The 20288-nt window shown below is 35.5% G+C and overlaps 3 protein-coding genes across 4 annotated transcripts in view; 1 reads left to right on the top strand and 2 right to left on the bottom strand.

Moving 5' to 3' along the window:
* The window catches only part of LOC127425109 (uncharacterized), a 208104-nt gene that overhangs the window by 23098 nt on the left and 164718 nt on the right, over positions 1 to 20288 (bottom strand). The gene's annotated exons all lie outside the window — the stretch shown is intronic.
* Positions 958 to 3707, bottom strand: LOC127425104 (transcription termination factor 1, mitochondrial-like). The gene is made up of 2 exons (XM_051670758.1): positions 3588 to 3707; positions 958 to 2908 (listed from the first exon to the last, which is right to left on the bottom strand). The coding sequence occupies exon 2, from the start codon at positions 2886 to 2888 to the stop codon at positions 1743 to 1745; it is 1146 nt and encodes a 381-aa protein (XP_051526718.1). The 5' UTR covers positions 2889 to 2908; positions 3588 to 3707; the 3' UTR covers positions 958 to 1742.
* The window catches only part of LOC127425089 (A-kinase anchor protein 9-like), a 141192-nt gene continuing 129461 nt past the window's right edge, over positions 8558 to 20288 (top strand). For both annotated transcript variants that reach the window (XM_051670732.1, XM_051670731.1), the window contains exon 1: positions 8558 to 8797. In XM_051670732.1, the coding sequence (XP_051526692.1) occupies positions 8747 to 8797 (51 nt within the window). In that variant the 5' untranslated portion in view covers positions 8558 to 8746. The remainder of the gene's footprint in view (positions 8798 to 20288) is intronic.

The following is a 20288-nucleotide window of genomic DNA, read 5'->3' as shown; positions in this document are numbered from 1 at the left end:
ACTGCAGGCGGCCAATGCCAACACAATAATATTAATGCTGAAGTGTGTTAAAATACCTTTACCTGTCGCAGCTTGATATGCAGAGGACTAAGCAAACCAATTAAAGGTTATTTTTCTCAAAAACTGCAAACACGTCTTTATAGCGCTATAAAAATATTTTGATATTTCTTTTGAGCGACCCATCCAGCCCGACGCAACAACACTGACTCAACCAATGGCGTGAGTTAGGGGCGGGACTATCTGTTTTGGTGACAAATGGAAGACGGATGGCATATTCGGAAGGCTGTTTGAAAACTTTTATTTTTACAGTTCCATTCGCTGGCACAGAAATTTACACACTTCAGCTTTAATAATAAAAAAAGTAAATGTTACACACGTAATTTATTAGCATTATTATTTTGTTTATATACTACATATGTAATATTACATTATTTCATTAAATCATTTTTGTTATAAAAAGTACATATTATAGTTATAGTGTATGGTTATAAAAAGTATATATTTTAATTGCAAATTATTTTTGAAAAATAAAACAACTTAATATAAAATATTTTATAAAGTTAAACAATATACAAAATATAACACTTCACTTTGTTGTTATATACAATTTTTTTTACATCACTGAAAGTTTTGAAAACATTCCTGAAGACATACTATATATAATAAAATTGTGACATGAGCATGTGCAAAATCTAAAACAGCAAACTGCAATTTTATCTCTTACTCAGAATTCTGATGTTTTATAAAAATTGCGATATGATTTATTTGTCCATATTGCACAGCCCTAATATATGTATATGTGTGTATATATAGTATATATACAGTATATATATTATTTATTTTTAATATTGTTTTATTTACTTTAATTTTTCTCAGTAAACATACATTTGTAAATATAAATTAATAGTCTTAATAGAATATGGTCATATAGTCCCCACAAAATTAACACAAGAAGACTTAAAAAAATACAATGATTTTTAATGTTCTTGAGCACATAGCATACACAGTTCATCTGTGCATTATATTTATTTATTTATTTATTTATTCCCCAATTTGGAATGCCGAATTCCCAATGCGCTCTAAGTCCTCGTGGTGGCGTAGTGACTCGCCTCAATCCGGGTGGCGGAGGACGAATCTCAGTTGCCTCCGCGTCTGAGACCGTCAATCCGCGCATCTTATCACGTGGCTTGTTGAGCGCGTTACCGCGGAGACGTAGCGCGTGTGGAGGCTTCACGCTATTCTCCGTGGTATCCATGAACCACATTATAGCGACCACGAGGAGGTTACCCCATGTGACTCTACCCTCCCTAGCAACCGGGTCAATTTGGTTGCTTAGGAGACCTGGCTGGAGTCACTCAGCACACCCTGGATTCAAACTCACGACTCCAGATATGATAGTCAGCGTCAATACTCGCTGAGATACACAGACCCCCTGCATTATATTTATCTGACTTATCTATGTGTCCAGTTTTTTATTCATATGAAACAATAACAGTTCAGGTCAATACATAATTTTTTATGTCTAAACGTAATAAAAATACATACAAAATATATCATTTTACAATATTTTGTTTTGTTTTGAAGGGCCAACTTAAGTAAACAGCTGTAATGTGAACAATTTTAAAGCTGAGCAGAACAGTCTGTGTTTGCTAAATATTTTCAACATTTTCTTGCAGACAAAACAAACATTTAGAATCATTGAAAGTGCATCTAAACAACAGTCAGACAAGTCAATATCAGTGTTACTCCTCTGGAGAGCCCAGTCTCTCTAATTTAGCATGAAAGCGTTTTTTACTCGAATCTAAAACAGCAATGCCATTCTTCTGAAAGTCATAACCCAGACTGTTGAGGTCATGCAATCGCTGTTTGATGATGACGAGACTGAAATCAAGAACCTTCGGCTTCTGTACGATCTGCAGTATGTGAACGCCAGCATCAATGAGAGTGTCCAGTTTCTCGTTCAGCAGCTCGGAGGAGATAAACAGCACGAGGGAATAATTCAAGATCATCTTTTTGAAATGTGCTTCGCTGCAGCCCAAAGACTGAAGCTTCGACTGCAGGTTCTTAAAGTTCCTCTTCAGACTCTCGTGCGAGAGATCCAGAATCTGAGCACCGTGGCTCTGCAGTAAAACAAGCGCCTCCGTGTTACTCAAACTCAACGAGCTCAACAGGAAGTCGACGTTTGCTTTGACTCGGTTGGTGCTGCGGATGAGGATGTACAGGTTCCTGGAGATGATGGTTCTGGCGAAGTGTTCTTGGTCTTTTCCACCCAAATTCAAGCAAATGCCCTGCAGGAGTTCCACCATGTTCCTGTTGAGCTCGACGCTGTTGGAGAACGTCCGTGGTGCTGTTGTGAGTAGCCGGTGCAGATCTTTAGGAGTGATTCCCAAAGATCTCAAGAAAGCGATATTCTTCTCCAGGTTTTCGTTGTCACTAGAACGGAAGAACGACTCGGGCGAGCGTGACAAAATTCCAACGACCTCGCTGTCGCTCTTGAAGATGTTCCTCCACAGCTGCCAGCGTTCCTCCAAGTGCTGACAGGAGCGGGTGATGGATCGTGGGAAACGCGAGATGATGCTGGCGATGGTCTCCTGGTCGGCACCTTTGCTCTTCAGGAAGTGGGCGAGACCTTGTTCGTTGGTGAGGAGTTTACGGAGAACGCCCGGCTGGCGTCGGCGGGCCATGGTCAGGTCCACGCCCATGCTGGAGAGATTCTCCAGAAGAGATCCGTTCTCTGGGTGAACTGGAGGAGGTTCAGAGTTCATCTGTCTGGAGCTGCAGAACCGAGAGATCGTGTTGATGTTCTGACAGTGAGAGCGGGACATCACCGGCTGAAGTCCACATCTCCTCACGGGCAACAGCAAAGACAGAATCTGCCTCTGTGCCATGATTCACCACCTCATGAGATCTGTTTGATCACAGGAGACAAGAGCAGACGTTAGTATTTTGGATCAACACTTTGAAGCTTCAAATAGCACATAAAGGCAGCCTAAATGTAATCCAGTGGTTTAATCCATGTCTTAAGAAGTGATATGATAGGTGTGGGTGAGATACATATAAATATTTAAGTCATTTTTAGTCATAAATTCTCCTCCTGCCCAGTACGTGGCGATATTAATGAAGAATGCGAATCACCAAAAACAAAAGAAGAATGTGAAAGTAAAAGTGGAGATTTATAGTAAACAAAATGACTTAAATATTGATCTGTTTCTTACTAACACCTATCATATCACTTCTGAAGACATGGATTAAACCACTGGAGTTATATGGATTACTTTTATGCTGCTTTTATGTGCTTTTTGGAGCTTCAAAGTTCTGGTCACCATTCACTTGCATTGTATGGACCTACAGAGCTGAAATATTCTTCTAAAAATCTTCATTTGTGTTCTGCAGAAGAAAGATAGTCATACACATCTGGGATGGCATGAGGGTGAGTAAATGATGAGAGAATTTTAATTTTTGAGTGAATTATTCCTTTAACTTGAACCCGGAATATTGCTTTAATATGTTAGGAATAATAATCTTCTGCTAAAAACCTGCCTTTTACTTTTGATTTATAAATAAAACAAAACGATGACATTTCTTACCTGCTCTCTTTCAACTTTCTTCACTTGAACGCGCTTATAAAAATAATTAGAGCATCGTTATTTATTGTGACCTAGCATATCAAACATGTGCACTCCGGCCCTATTTCTTCTTGCGGATTTGTCATTGTTTAGATTGTATCACAGCGCCGCCTGCTGTCTGGGAGTAATAACAACACTGTGTGCAGTACACTGTGACTGCCGCATGATGGCGCTGCATGACCACTTTACAATATGTTTCAACCAGACTGATGCATTTAGCCCTGTTAAAAGCACAATGGCTTTGATTAAATATGTGATATGGTAATGTATAGTGAAGACTTTGAAAAAAAAAATTGTTTTGGTTAATGTACTGGGTTAAAGCGAGAGAAAAAGAGGTAGATAGAAATGTCTAATGATATTTCTAGTGTTGTAGGTTCTCATTCAAATGATAGAACACACTGAATTCAGTTTCATTTAAATTGGGCATGCTCTTCACAAGGATATTGTGTAATGTTCTTTTAATACAATGAGCTCTTTCTCTCTGCTCACAGGTTTTCATGCTCAGGATGCCAGATGTCTGAAACACTTGAGACGGGCCGCTGAGCGCAGGGCCTTCAACTTAAGCATCACTCTCTGTATGTGCCTTGATGAGCCCCTGCCTCATGCATATTTTATACAGGCTCAGATCTGTTTCATTATTAAAATGAGCTGCAGTGTGAGTGACACCATGTAAGACTGTTCATTTTAGACACAAGTTTCATGTTTTCATCACACATATTTCATTCAGGATGCATTAGGCCTCATTCCCAGAAGATAGACAAATTAAAAATGAGATCTCTATACTGTATCTCTCTCTATACGTGTTATATTTATCCTATCATGCAGTTCAGGGAGTATCTAGCACTCAGACCAGCTTGTAAAATCATTCAGAAGCTGTAATCTCTCAGATGAATGTTTCTTCTCTCTCTATAAAACATTCAGCAACACTCACCCATAATCAATAACACATGGATTCATGATGATTCATGCTGCAGCTGACAAGCAGAAACTATAGACATTCTACAATGTTGAAAAAACATGTATGTATTAACAACCAGTTCACTAGCAGTGCCACTTATTCTGCTCTACTCATTGGTATTTATATGGCACTTTTCACAATACATACATTTAAAGCAGCAATTTCTGTTTCATTCTATTCTGTTCTAGTCAGTTCAATTTGATTTTTATAGCACTTTTCACAATACATATTCAAAATAACAAATTCTATTCAATTCTATTGTAGTCAAGTCATTTTTATTATTTTTAAAGCACTTTTCACAATTAATATTCAAAGTAACAAATTCTATTTTATTCTATTGTAGTCAAGTAATTTGTATTTGTATAGCGCTTTTAACGATATAGATTAGAAGCAGCAAATTCTATTCTAGTCAAGTCATTTTTATTATTTTTAGAGCTTTTTTCACAATTCATATTCATAGTAGCAAATTCTATTCTATTCTATTGTAGTCAAGCCATTTTTATTATTTTTAAAGCACTTTTCATAATACATATTCAAAATAACAAATTCTATTCTATTCTATTGTAGTCAAGTAATTTATATTTGTATAGCGCTTTTCATAATACATATTCAAAGTAAATAATTCTATTCTATTCTATTGTAGTCAAGTCATTTTTATTATTTTTAAAGCACTTTTCATAATACATATTCAAAATAACAAATTCTATTCTATTCTATTGTAGTCAAGTGATTTGTATTTGTATAGCGCTTTTAACGATATAGATTAGAAGCAGCAAATTCTATTCTAGTCGAGTCATTGTTATTATTTTTAGAGCTTTTTTCACAATTCATATTCATAGTAACAAATTCTATTTCTATTCTATTGTAGTCAAGCCATTTTTATTATTTTTAAAGCACTTTTCACAATTCATATTCAAAGTAACAAATTCTATTCTATTCTATTGTAGTCAAGTGATTTGTATTTGTATAGCGCTTTTAACGATATAGATTAGAAGCAGCAAATTCTATTCTAGTCGAGTCATTGTTATTATTTTTAGAGCTTTTTTCACAATTCATATTCATAGTAACAAATTCTATTTCTATTCTATTGTAGTCAAGCCATTTTTATTATTTTTAAAGCACTTTTCACAATTCATATTCAAAGTAACAAATTCTATTCTATTCTATTGTAGTCAAGTGATTTGTATTTGTATAGCGCTTTTAACGATATAGATTAGAAGCAGCAAATTCTATTCTAGTCGAGTCATTGTTATTATTTTTAGAGCTTTTTTCACAATTCATATTCATAGTAACAAATTCTATTCTATTCTATTGTAGTCAAGCCATTTTTATTATTGTTAAAGCACTTTTCACAATTCATATTCAAAGTATCAAATTCTATTTTATTCTATTGTTGTCAAGTAATTTGTATTTGTATAGCACTTTTCATAATACATATTCAAAGTAACAAATTCTATTCTATTCTATTGTAGTCAAGTCATTTTTATTTTTAAAGCACTTTTCACAATTCATATTCAAAGTAACAAATTCTATTTTATTCTATTGTAGTCAAGTGATTTTTATTTGTATAGTGCTTTTCATAATACATATTCAAAGCAGCAAATTCTATTATATTCTAGTCGAGTCATTTTTATTTTTAAAGCACTTTTAACAATATAGATTAAAAGCAGCAAATTCTATTCTATTTTTTAAAGCACCTTTCACAATTTATATTCAAAGTAACAAATTCTATTCTATTCAAGTCATTTTTATTTGTATAGCGCTTTTAACAATATAGATTAAAAGCAGCAAATTCTATTCTAGTTGAGTCATTTTTTGTAAAGCACTTTTCACAATATATATTGAAAATAACAAATTCTATTCTATTCTATTTAGTTTGTTAAAATCAGTAAGTTGTTTTGAAGGCCTGTTCTCTCTGCAGGTGTTAAGGATTGTACACCTGATACTGTCATGCTCTCACATGAATAATGCACAGGCCGAACTCTATGGGCTCCTGGAGCTCTGGACATCACAACTGAACATCAGAGTTTACATGTGAGACCTGAAGCTCATGCTGGCACACGAGAGTGAAGGATGTCCAAGAGAAGATGGGTGGAATTCAAGATCTGCCAAACCATCAGCTGCTCGACTCCCGTCAGCCGCAGGAATAGACCATCATCAGCCGCTGCAGCAGGTATAAACACACACTTCACTTCTATTATCAAATCACATGAACAGAAAGTGTGTGTGCTTTGGGATGTAGGGCAGATGCATGTAAACATTTCAAAGTGCCAATTTGAATTTTGAAATTACTTTCATTTTCTTTCTGAATCCATCCACTGGAAATTGTAGCTATACAACATGTGTTACAGTAATTGAATGTTCAGTGCGCAATTTATACAATACAGGAAGCAAATAAAAAAATGCCTGAATGTTATTGCATTAGATAACAAAAATCAAGCTTTTCTCAGAACTAACTTCACTTTTATGATAGTAAAAGCTTATGAACATTATCTGAACATTATATTTGTTGTTTTGTCATTAAAAAACTTCTTTTAGTGAAACATTTAGCTTGTGTGCTTGTTTCTTTCAAATAAATGCTAACTGCTTTGATATTTTGTTAAATAATGCAATGACACTCAGCATCATTCAAGCATCTAAAAGATACACTCAGTAATTTTGTTCTCATTAGAAAAGTTGTACTCCTTAAGAAATTAATTTTAATTTTTGAAACATTTATATAAAATCATGAGCACTCACTTGAGATGAAGAATCTACTATCATTAACCTTATGAAAGCTGTTTTATTCTACATGGAGAGGGTCCCCTCATGGGGGCGGCCATGTTAGGATCACATGACCAGCTGAATGCCACTTGCTTAATCTCAGTAACCGGACACTTATTGGACATTTTCACTCATTGATTAAATTGATCATGTCTGACTGTGTGAATTACGAATTTCAACAAAGACATCGGTTATGAAAACGTTTGCGTTTGAACGATCTTGCATCCACACGCCCCTACATATCAGTGTAAGTCCAAGATGACATGCATAAAACATTACTGAGTGTTCCAAGACTTTTTGGGCCACTGTGTACACTACAAATCAGATTTTAATCCTTGTGCGTCAATTTAAAAAAGTTACTCAGAGGTCCTTAGAGTACTGAAATGTCCACGTCAAAAAACTGCCATAATAATATTATATATTCATATTATTTTCCACTTTTTAACCAACATCAGTCCTGATCATGACTACCAAATATTCATTCATTTTCAGGATTTTAACCCTTTAAATGGCAGTTTGTTTACATAATGCCACTGTTATTTTTTTACTCACACACACACACACACACACACACACATTTCTCAATACACACATACAAAACTCACTCTGACATCCATACCAACACACACACACACAATTTTATCTGCATCATTTATTCAATTGGCCTGCAGTGCTCTATAATACAGCAAGCAGAAAATAGGGGAAAAGCATGTATTTGCTCCATAGGCTAAACATGAGGAAAATGGCGCCATCTGGTGGACCATATTAAAAATGTAAATGTTGAAGCCAGGGCTCCGGAATGAAAGCATAATATCATAGAATTCATGATTTTATGCTTTAATGGCACTGAGAACAAATATTGCAGTTTTAATGGGTTTCAGTGGGGACATTTTTGTCCTGAAGGTCCTGAGTGTAACTATTTTGTGTACACAGTGTATTATAGATGTATTATAGGAACTGAGGTTGAAATATCAACCTCAGTTCCCCCCCCCCCAAAAAAAATACACACCTTTGGCAAAATTTATGCCGTTGGCATTAACACAGCCAAAATGATCGAAAAAGATAAAATTGTCCAGAAGGTCGCACAAGGGTTAAATACAGAACATCAAGATATAAAATACAACAAATGATAGAATGACAGTACTACACATGACAGCAGGCGTGCACGAGCGCTGTGACGTCACCGCGCCATGCGTCTAGTATGTTTACGTTGAAAAACATGGTGGCGACTATGACAGCAAAACCCGAATAAAACACTCCGAGACTCCTGCAGATTTACCGGCCGAACCGAACCGGACACTTATGTCAGCGGTCCGCGTTTAGTGTTCGGCGCTTGTTTGTGAGTCCGGCGCTCTTATGACGCCCGTGTGTTTGTGTTCCAGCCGCAGGAACCGCAGAGATGATGGAAGACGAGGAGCGACAGAGGAAATTACAGGCCGGTAAAGCCAAGGTGAGATTTACCTTAAAATAACCTCACTGCTGTCATTTACCTCAGAATATAACTGTTATCTGATATATACCTCACTTTTACTTAATTTACCTCACTGCTGTCATTTACCTCAGAATATAACTTATCTGATATATACCTCACTTTTACTTAATTTACCTCACTGCTGTCATTTACCTCAGAATATAACTTATCTGATATATACCTCACTTTTACTTAATTTACCTCACTGCTGTCATTTACCTCAGAATATAACTTATCTGATATATACCTCACTTTTACTTCATTTACCTCACTGCTGTCATTTACCTCAGAATATAACTGTTATCTGATATATACCTCACTTTTACTTAATTTACCTCACTGCTGTCATTTACCTCAGAATATAACTTATCTGATATATACCTCACTTTTACTTAATTTACCTCACTGCTGTCATTTACCTCAGAATATAACTTATCTGATATATACCTCACTTTTACTTCATTTACCTCACTGCTGTCATTTACCTCAGAATATAACTGTTATCTGATATATACCTCACTTTTACTTCATTTACCTCACTGCTGTCATTTACCTCAGAATATAACTGTTATCTGATATATACCTCACTTTTACTTCATTTACCTCACTGCTGTCATTTACCTCAGAATATAACTGTTATCTGATATATACCTCACTTTTACTTCATTTACCTCACTGCTGTCATTTACCTCAGAATATAACTGTTATCTGATATATACCTCACTTTTACTTAATTTACCTCACTGCTGTCATTTACCTCAGATTATAACTTATCTGATATATACCTCACTTTTACTTAATTTACCTCACTGCTGTCATTTACCTCAGAATATAACTTATCTGATATATACCTCACTTTTACTTAATTTACCTCACTGCTGTCATTTACCTCAGAATATAACTTATCTGATATATACCTCACTTTTACTTAATTTACCTCACTGCTGTCATTTACCTCAGAATATAACTTATCTGATATATACCTCACTTTTACTTAATTTACCTCACTTCTGTCATTTACCTCAGAATATAACTGTTATCTGATATATACCTCACTTTTACTTCATTTACCTCACTTCTGTCATTTACCTCATAATATAACCGTTATCTGACATTTACCTCACTTTTACTTCATTTACCTCACTGCTGTCATTTACCTCATAATAATATAACTGTTATCTGATATATACCTCACTTTTACTTCATTTATCTCACTTCTGTCATTTACCTCAGAATATAACTTATCTGATATATACCTCACTTTTACTTCATTTACCTCACTGCTGTCATTTACCTCATAATAATATAACTGTTATCTGATATATACCTCACTTTTACTTCATTTATCTCACTTCTGTCATTTACCTCAGAATATAACTTATCTGATATATACCTCACTTTTACTTAATTTACCTCACTGCTGTCATTTACCTCAGAATATAACTTATCTGATATATACCTCACTTTTACTTAATTTACCTCACTGCTGTCATTTACCTCAGAATATAACTTATCTGATATATACCTCACTTTTACTTAATTTACCTCACTTCTGTCATTTACCTCAGAATATAACTGTTATCTGATATATACCTCACTTTTACTTCATTTACCTCACTGCTGTCATTTACCTCAGAATATAACTGTTATCTGATATATACCTCACTTTTACTTAATTTACCTCACTGCTGTCATTTACCTCAGAATATAACTTATCTGATATATACCTCACTTTTACTTAATTTACCTCACTGCTGTCATTTACCTCAGAATATAACTTATCTGATATATACCTCACTTTTACTTAATTTACCTCACTGCTGTCATTTACCTCAGAATATAACTTATCTGATATATACCTCACTTTTACTTCATTTACCTCACTGCTGTCATTTACCTCAGAATATAACTGTTATCTGATATATACCTCACTTTTACTTAATTTACCTCACTGCTGTCATTTACCTCAGAATATAACTTATCTGATATATACCTCACTTTTACTTAATTTACCTCACTGCTGTCATTTACCTCAGAATATAACTTATCTGATATATACCTCACTTTTACTTCATTTACCTCACTGCTGTCATTTACCTCAGAATATAACTGTTATCTGATATATACCTCACTTTTACTTCATTTACCTCACTGCTGTCATTTACCTCAGAATATAACTGTTATCTGATATATACCTCACTTTTACTTCATTTACCTCACTGCTGTCATTTACCTCAGAATATAACTGTTATCTGATATATACCTCACTTTTACTTAATTTACCTCACTGCTGTCATTTACCTCAGATTATAACTTATCTGATATATACCTCACTTTTACTTAATTTACCTCACTGCTGTCATTTACCTCAGAATATAACTTATCTGATATATACCTCACTTTTACTTAATTTACCTCACTGCTGTCATTTACCTCAGAATATAACTTATCTGATATATACCTCACTTTTACTTAATTTACCTCACTGCTGTCATTTACCTCAGAATATAACTTATCTGATATATACCTCACTTTTACTTAATTTACCTCACTTCTGTCATTTACCTCAGAATATAACTGTTATCTGATATATACCTCACTTTTACTTCATTTACCTCACTTCTGTCATTTACCTCATAATATAACCGTTATCTGACATTTACCTCACTTTTACTTCATTTACCTCACTGCTGTCATTTACCTCATAATAATATAACTGTTATCTGATATATACCTCACTTTTACTTCATTTATCTCACTTCTGTCATTTACCTCAGAATATAACTTATCTGATATATACCTCACTTTTACTTCATTTACCTCACTGCTGTCATTTACCTCATAATAATATAACTGTTATCTGATATATACCTCACTTTTACTTCATTTATCTCACTTCTGTCATTTACCTCAGAATATAACTTATCTGATATATACCTCACTTTTACTTAATTTACCTCACTGCTGTCATTTACCTCAGAATATAACTTATCTGATATATACCTCACTTTTACTTAATTTACCTCACTGCTGTCATTTACCTCAGAATATAACTTATCTGATATATACCTCACTTTTACTTAATTTACCTCACTTCTGTCATTTACCTCAGAATATAACTGTTATCTGATATATACCTCACTTTTACTTCATTTACCTCACTGCTGTCATTTACCTCAGAATATAACTGTTATCTGATATATACCTCACTTTTACTTAATTTACCTCACTGCTGTCATTTACCTCAGAATATAACTTATCTGATATATACCTCACTTTTACTTAATTTACCTCACTTCTGTCATTTACCTCAGAATATAACTGTTATCTGATATATACCTCACTTTTACTTCATTTACCTCACTGCTGTCATTTACCTCAGAATATAACTGTTATCTGATATATACCTCACTTTTACTTCATTTACCTCACTGCTGTCATTTACCTCAGAATATAACTGTTATCTGATATATACCTCACTTTTACTTAATTTACCTCACTGCTGTCATTTACCTCAGATTATAACTTATCTGATATATACCTCACTTTTACTTAATTTACCTCACTGCTGTCATTTACCTCAGAATATAACTTATCTGATATATACCTCACTTTTACTTAATTTACCTCACTGCTGTCATTTACCTCAGAATATAACTTATCTGATATATACCTCACTTTTACTTAATTTACCTCACTGCTGTCATTTACCTCAGAATATAACTTATCTGATATATACCTCACTTTTACTTCATTTACCTCACTTCTGTCATTTACCTCAGAATATAACTGTTATCTGATATATACCTCACTTTTACTTAATTTACCTCACTGCTGTCATTTACCTCAGAATATAACTGTTATCTGATATATACCTCACTTTTACTTAATTTACCTCACTGCTGTCATTTACCTCAGATTATAACTTATCTGATATATACCTCACTTTTACTTCATTTACCTCACTGCTGTCATTTACCTCAGAATATAACTTATCTGATATATACCTCACTTTTACTTAATTTACCTCACTTCTGTCATTTACCTCAGAATATAACTGTTATCTGATATATACCTCACTTTTACTTCATTTACCTCACTTCTGTCATTTACCTCATAATATAACCGTTATCTGACATTTACCTCACTTTTACTTCATTTACCTCACTGCTGTCATTTACCTCATAATAATATAACTGTTATCTGATATATACCTCACTTTTACTTCATTTACCTCACTTCTGTCATTTACCTCAGAATATAACTGTTATCTGACATTTACCTCACTTTTACTTAATTTACCTCACTGCTGTCATTTACCACAGAATATAACTGTTATCTGAATTTACCTCACTTTTACTTAATTTACCTCACTGCTGTCATTTACCTCAGAATATAACTGTTATCTGACATTTACCTCACTTTTACTTAATTTACCTCACTGCTGTCATTTACCACAGAATATAACCGTTATCTGATAACAGTAACTCAGTAACTACCAGAGTCTAAAAATACCTAGTCTGAAGGACCAGAGAGAACGTGACCCCTCTGTGCATTTGTGCTCCCTATGAAGTGAACAGATGTGGACGAGATCATTTGTCCTGACCTCTAGAGACATGTCTGTCTTATTTTTGCTGACAGGTTTATTTTGAAACGTTCTGCTGTCTGTCTGTCTCACCTGTACATCTGATCCTTTATACCTAGAGTCTTCTTGACAGAGATATTTACAGTGTGTTTACAGCCGCTGAACGAGTCTGTATTTGGTAAATGGCTCAATAAACAAACTGAATTAAATATTCATGTTAAAGCGGCGACAGAACGCTGGGAGTCATTTTGTCGCACGAGATGAGAGAGATGTTTTGAAATACATCAGAGTAGTTGTGAATGTCCGCTGAATAAAGACGTTTGTTGTGGAAAGAGATGATTCAGAGTTATTCATAAAGTCTTCAACATTTACAGTGAAATTTAACAAAAGCAGAATAACTCATTTATTTGACTGAGCTACTGTGAAACAAATGTATCTATCCACTGCACACTGACTGTGTTTGTTTAGTAAAAACATTACTGTGATCACTTTGTGTACATCTCAGGCTGTGTACACATCTTATATGCTTAAAGGTGCTGTAAGTGATTTTAGCCATTCTTTAATTTCCACAAACTGAACCATTGGATTAGCCACACCCCCTCTTTCCAAAACCCCACCCTCAAAAGATACCAAGCCGATCGGTTGTCAAAAACAACAGCAGCAAATGCGCCCCCAACTGACAACTGTTATGAACAGCACGGCATAAAAATGGCATTAAGCCTCAATAATTCTCTTCAACTACAATACTATGAGAACACAATAAATGATTGACCGGCAGAAAGCGTCAGAGACCGCGCAGGGCTCAACATTAAGCATTGTCATGTGCTTGTCCTCTGGACAAGTAAATTGGTCATTCACTTGTCCGAGTAAAAAAGTTACTTGTCTGTCAATCAAACAGGGCACAGCTGTTATTAGATCACTGGCGAATTATAAAATTACATGCTTTGGATTACTTTCAACAGCAGAATAAGAATATGAACTTTCTAATAAGTGACACAGGCGTAGGCTATCATAAATAAAGCTGGTTATTTTTTAGTTATTGGCCTTTTAATCAGTCTGCTTGTCCGGTCGGGCAAGTAAAACTCTCTTTCACTTGCCCCTTCAAAAATCCACTTGTCCCGGACAAGTGTTAATGTCGACCCCTGCTGTGGCCCGCGGACATATTTATGTTTGCTGTTTACAAAGTCTAGAGCTGTCACAGAGACCGGTGAGATATTTCACGACACTTATTTCAATAATATCTTTCAGGGAGTAGGAACATTTCTTTGCATACATTTCCATAATAAAGATCGCTTGCAGCACCTTTAATTTGGTGAGTTGTTTTTGATCACTCAGTTTGTTTTAGCACAAAAATCAGAGACTTCATCAGATGTCTGCTCCACGGTTATAGGGACGTGGTTCACTTTCTGTAGTTTTTGTTGTACGTAAAAATTTCCAATGCGATCCCGTAAGGGTTGGGAAATGAACTGAAATGAAATGAACACTTATTTTACACAATATTTACTCAAAATTCACTAATTCACTAAATTTCATTATCATTGAAAATATCATTGAATCATATATTTGAATAATGTCCCTTAATATCCTTTCTGTTCTTTACAATCAGTTGTTGATTAAAAACAACAAAAATAGAAGCATTTATTTCTAATCGCAAAACACTTCTGTAAGACGTTCACTGATCTGACGTTATTCTTAAAGAGACAGTGCTGTTTTAGCACTTGTTCTACATATCAATGTAAATACTTGCATATCGATATACAATATAATATATGCATTTTTTATGTCATGATCACACTTATTAATTGAATACATGGATTTGTAAATTTTTGAAAAGCTAAAATGTGACCAAAATGCTGAAAAACTAAACTAAATTATATTATTATTATTATTATTATTATTATTATTATTATTATTTTTTCATAATGTACCTATTTAGAAAGTCCTCTTTATTAGGGCTTGGTTTTGCTACAGATTATTCAATTCGATTTTGATTTGATATCGATTCTTATGGGTTTATTTCAGTTATAATGTCCCTTTTGATTACATATTAAATGCATTCTCTATACAGGGAACCTTCTAACTAGGTACAATATGAAAATATTAATTTGACTTATATTTATTAGTTTTTCATCATTTTGGTAACATTTGGGATTTTTAAAAATAAACAAATCCATGTGTTCAATCAATAAATAAATTGTTATGTTTAATATATTATTTTTGTTACGCGCTTATTGTTTAATTGCATATTTGTACTATTTACAAGTATTTACATTGATTTGTTGAACACGTGCTAAAAACCGGTACTGTCTCTTTAAGAAAATTGGCAGTTCTGTAAAGTGTGGCTGTAAATGAGCGCACGTTAACGAGAGAGGACTCGAACAGCTTTATCTCATCCCTGCTATGCATGATTATAATTAAATGTTTATTTTTTGGTTGTTTATGATCAACAACTGACTGTAGAGAACAGAAAGGTTATTAAGAGACATTATTCAATGACGAATCGGTCACTTGGATCTCGTTTTTGGACACACGGAAGAACTTTTAGTCTCAAACCGTAGTGAAAGGATCTCGATTCTGAATACTCACTATACTACACAATTACTGGTGAGTGAAATCTAAATATTTACCAGACAGTTGCCAAATGTATACATATATATGGTTGCAAATGCGAGTGATTTCCTCTCATTGAACTGGAGGTTTACGCATAGAGTAAAAGATCAATCTTGGAATTTAAGAATCGAGATCGTTCCAATGGGAGAAAAGTAGCTCGACTCTCTTAAATGATGAAAATTCTGCCATCGGTTACTCACTTTAACCACCTTGACTTTCTTTTGTGTTCCACTGAATATAGAAAATCATACGGGTTTGGAACCACATGAGGTTAAGCAGTGCAGGGTTCAGTTTGATGACCCCTGATCCCTGTCCGGTTTGTTCTCGTGACACTTCTCGTCATGTGCTAGCTCAGATCTGCAGTTGGTGTTCGGAGCAGCTGTCATTGTGAGCGCTGTTTCCTGTCAGTATCATCATTAGTTAGCACTTCAGCTGCTCTCAGAAACACACTGATTCATTCATGTTTCAAAACAGAAATCAAACGCTGCATCAGCTCACATACTATCAGCTATGCAAGAATAGAATTGGTGCATTCCAAAGCAGAGTGCCAAGAGTCATTACATGTCAACTCAACCAGAGATCCTCAGCTCGAAATTTTGTTTTTGATAGCGAAAGATACATAAATGACGATCAAATGAAAATGTACAATTTAATGCCACATTGAGAGGCCCATATCTCTGGGATTTAACCATGTAGGGCCTTAAAAATGACAGTACCAAAATAAAAGTTTGTTCTGAACCAGAATCTAAAAGGATATTAAGATATCTTTAATATGTCTGGTGTTATAGACACTCCAACTTTGGAATAAAATCACAAAATGGGTTTTTTCCCATTTTTGGACTCACACCATTGGCATATAATGCAACAAGGGGTGCTGAAATCAACTGATTTTAATAATAGACCTACCAATATCTGTGTAAAAATAAAATAATGACACTGACAACTTTCTAAGGTTATTTTTTTTACCTGTAGTGTTGCTTCAAAATCACAGACGAATATTGTCAAGTTGATCCCCGTTTACAGAATAATGTATTACTCAGTAAATATTGATCCTTGCCATTTAATATTTTGGCTTTCAGCATCATTTATGTTTATCTTTCACAAAATAAACCATTTCAGCTTCTTAAATTAGTTTGATTTGACCTGGAGGAACCCTACTCTTTCAGATAGATTTTGTAAGTTTATCTAAAAATGACCAATGATTCCAGATTAATCGGCATCTTTCACTATGTGTGAATTCTGTTTTTTGTTTAAGATAAGGCATTAAGGTAAATTTAGCCTATAATAATGATGTATAATCAGTGTTGGGTGTAATCGGATTACAAAGTAATTAGTTACTGCAAAAGTAGTGTAACACACAGTTACTGACTTTCAATGAAAGTAATTACTTTAAAGTACATAGGCCTAAACAGTATGTGGGTGCCTGGATCTATACTCTCTGTGATAGTAATGCTGCATTCCATTCAAAGTCACTTGTGGGATATTCCTACTTGGTATCTCCGATCTCCGACCATAACGCATTACATTGCACGGAAGATGACGTTAAGGAAACAAGCTTAGCAGGTGTTTTCGACTGTCACCAGAGACGTCTCCTAGCATGTCACCTGTGCTACAGGTGTACAATTATCAAAAGAGAGTTTAATTTACCATGTTTTATACACCTGTTTCCGCAGCATTTGTTAAACAAGCTTCAATATCATGTAATGAACTTTGACTCATTGATTGATAATATGAGTTGAAAATTTCCAAGTTGAGTTTCCAAGTTGGAATTCTGACTTCAAGTGGCGTTCCATTGCACTTGTACTAGTAGGAAGTTGGAAAATCCGACCTTCTGCTTTGAATGGAATGCAGAATATGTATCTGTGCTTTCTTTTTGTTGGGCAATTAATTTTGACGTATAAATGCTTTGCAATACTCGTGCACTTACTCAAATGTACTTCCTCATTACTAGAGAAGTACATACTTTAAGTGCAACGTATAAGTGAATTGGGACACAGCCAAACGATTGGAGGGAGATTTTGATGTAGACAGGAAGCATTTTGGGTCTTTTTCTCATGGAGTCTGACCTGAGACAGAACTGAGACTTGTGCTAATACTGACCTAGGGCCCTATTTTAACAGCGCTAGCACTAAGCGCAGCACCGTATCATAAATCGTAAGTGCAGAGTCAGTGGGCATGGCCATTAAGTTTTTGTATTTTCGTGCAAGCATGCGCTAAGTCTAGGCGAAAGTGAGTTTGGCAAAATCGTGCACGCAAGGCGCTAATGGGCTGGGTCAAGTGCAATTTAAATGTGAGGTTATTTTCTGGCACCGTCTGCGTTCTATTATATACAGTGCATTCATTAAGTATTTAGACTCCTTAAGTTTTTCCACATTTTGTTATGTTGCAGCCTTATGCTAAAACGCTTTAAATTATTTTCTTTTCACATCAGTCTGCACTCCATACCCCATAATGACAAAGCAAATCCCAGATTTTTCATAACTTTGCAAATTTATTAAAAAGACAAAACTGAAATATCACATTGACATAAGTATTCAGACTCTTAACTCAGTACTTAGTTGAAGCACCTTTGGCCGCAATTACAGCCTCAAGTCTTTGAGGTCTGTGAGCTTTGCACACCTGGATTTGGGGATTTTCTGCCATTCTTCTCTGCAGATCCTCTCAAGCTCTGTCAGGTTGGATGGGGACCATCGGTGCACAGCCATTTTCAGGTCTCTCCAGAGATGTTCGATTGGGTTCAAGTCCGGGCTCTGGCTGGGCCACTCAAGGACATTCACAGAGTTGTCCCGTAGCCACTCTTGCATTGTCTTGTCTGTGTCTTAGGGTCATTGTCCTGTTGGAAGGTGAACCTTCGCCCCAGTCTGAGGTCCTGAGCGCTCTGGACCAGATTTTCATTAAGGATATCTCTGTATTTTGCTGAGTTCATCTTTCCTTCAACCCTGACCAGTCCCCCAGTTCCGGTCCCTGAAAAACACCCCCACAGCATGAGATACCACCACCATGCTTCACCGTTGGGATGGTATTGAGCAGGTGATGAGTGGTGCCTGGTTTCCTCCAGACATGACGCTTGGAATTTAGGCCAAACAGTTCAATCTTTGTTTCATCAGACCAGAGAATCTTGTTTCTCACAGTCTGAGAGTCCTTTAGGTGCTTTCTTATGTGTCTTGCAGTGAGGAGAGACTTCCGTCTGGTCACTCTGCCATAAAGCCCAGATCAGTGGAGTGTTGCAGTGATGGTTGTCCTTCTGCAAGTTTCTCCCATCTCCACACATGATCTCTGGAGCTCAACCAGAGTGACCATCGGGTTCTTGGTCACCTTTCTTACCAAGGCCCTTCTCCCCCGATTGCTCCGTTTGGCTAGGCAGCCAGCTCTAGGAAGAGTCCTGGTTGTTCCAAACTTCTTCCATTTAAGAATTATGGAGGCCACTGTGCCCTTGGGAACCTTCAATGCAGCCAAATGTTTTTGTAGCCTTCCCCAGATCTGTGCCTTGACACAATCCTGTCTCTGAGCTCTGCAGGCAGTTCCTCTGACCTCATGGCTTGGTTTTTCTCTTATACGCATTTTCAACTGTGAGACCTTATATAGAGAGGTGTGTGCCTTTCCAAATCATGTCCAATCAATTGAAGTTGCCACAGGTGGACTCCAATCGAAGTGTAGAAACATCTCAAAGATGAGCTAAATTTCAAGTGTCATAGCAAAGGGTCTGAATACTTATGTCAATGTGATATTTCAGTTTTTTCTTTTTAATAAATTTGCAAAGTTATCAAAAATCTGGGTTTTGCTTTGCATAATGGGATATGGAGTGTAGATTGGTGTGAAAAAATAAATAAACCATTTTAGCCTAAGGCTGCAACATAACAAAATGTGAAAAAAAATGAAGGGGTCTGAATACTTAATGAATGCTCTGCAGTCCATTCCCTGTCTTTCACAGGTTGAGCAGAGAATCAGAGGCAGGACCCAAACGGAGAGTAAAAACAAAAAGGATTTATTTATACAAAAATAAACAAAGGCAAAACAAAAACTACCCCGAAGGGGAAAAACCAGGTATTGTTTGGTAATGACAAAAATAGGCTGGACTGGATAGCAGTGCAAAACACAGGACCGACCAAAACCGACAGGAACTGGGAAGAACACAACACAGACATGGACACCAAACAAGACAAACTGGCACTGGACAGCACGCACAAGGAGACTAAAATAGGGAAGAAAATCCAACAGGTTAACAAGCAGGGCAGGTGAAACAAATGAACTAATAATGGGCAAACAAGGAGGCGG

The sequence above is a fragment of the Myxocyprinus asiaticus genome, chromosome 34, assembly GCF_019703515.2.
Source record: "Myxocyprinus asiaticus isolate MX2 ecotype Aquarium Trade chromosome 34, UBuf_Myxa_2, whole genome shotgun sequence".
NCBI classification, from domain to species: domain Eukaryota; kingdom Metazoa; phylum Chordata; class Actinopteri; order Cypriniformes; family Catostomidae; genus Myxocyprinus; species Myxocyprinus asiaticus.
This window is presented reverse-complemented; position numbering and strand designations above follow the sequence as displayed.

Excerpts from the sequence above, each read along its gene's own strand:
- LOC127425104 (XM_051670758.1), bottom strand. The coding sequence starts at position 2,888 with ATGGCACAGAGGCAGATTCTGTCTTTGCTGTTGCCCGTGAGGAGATGT.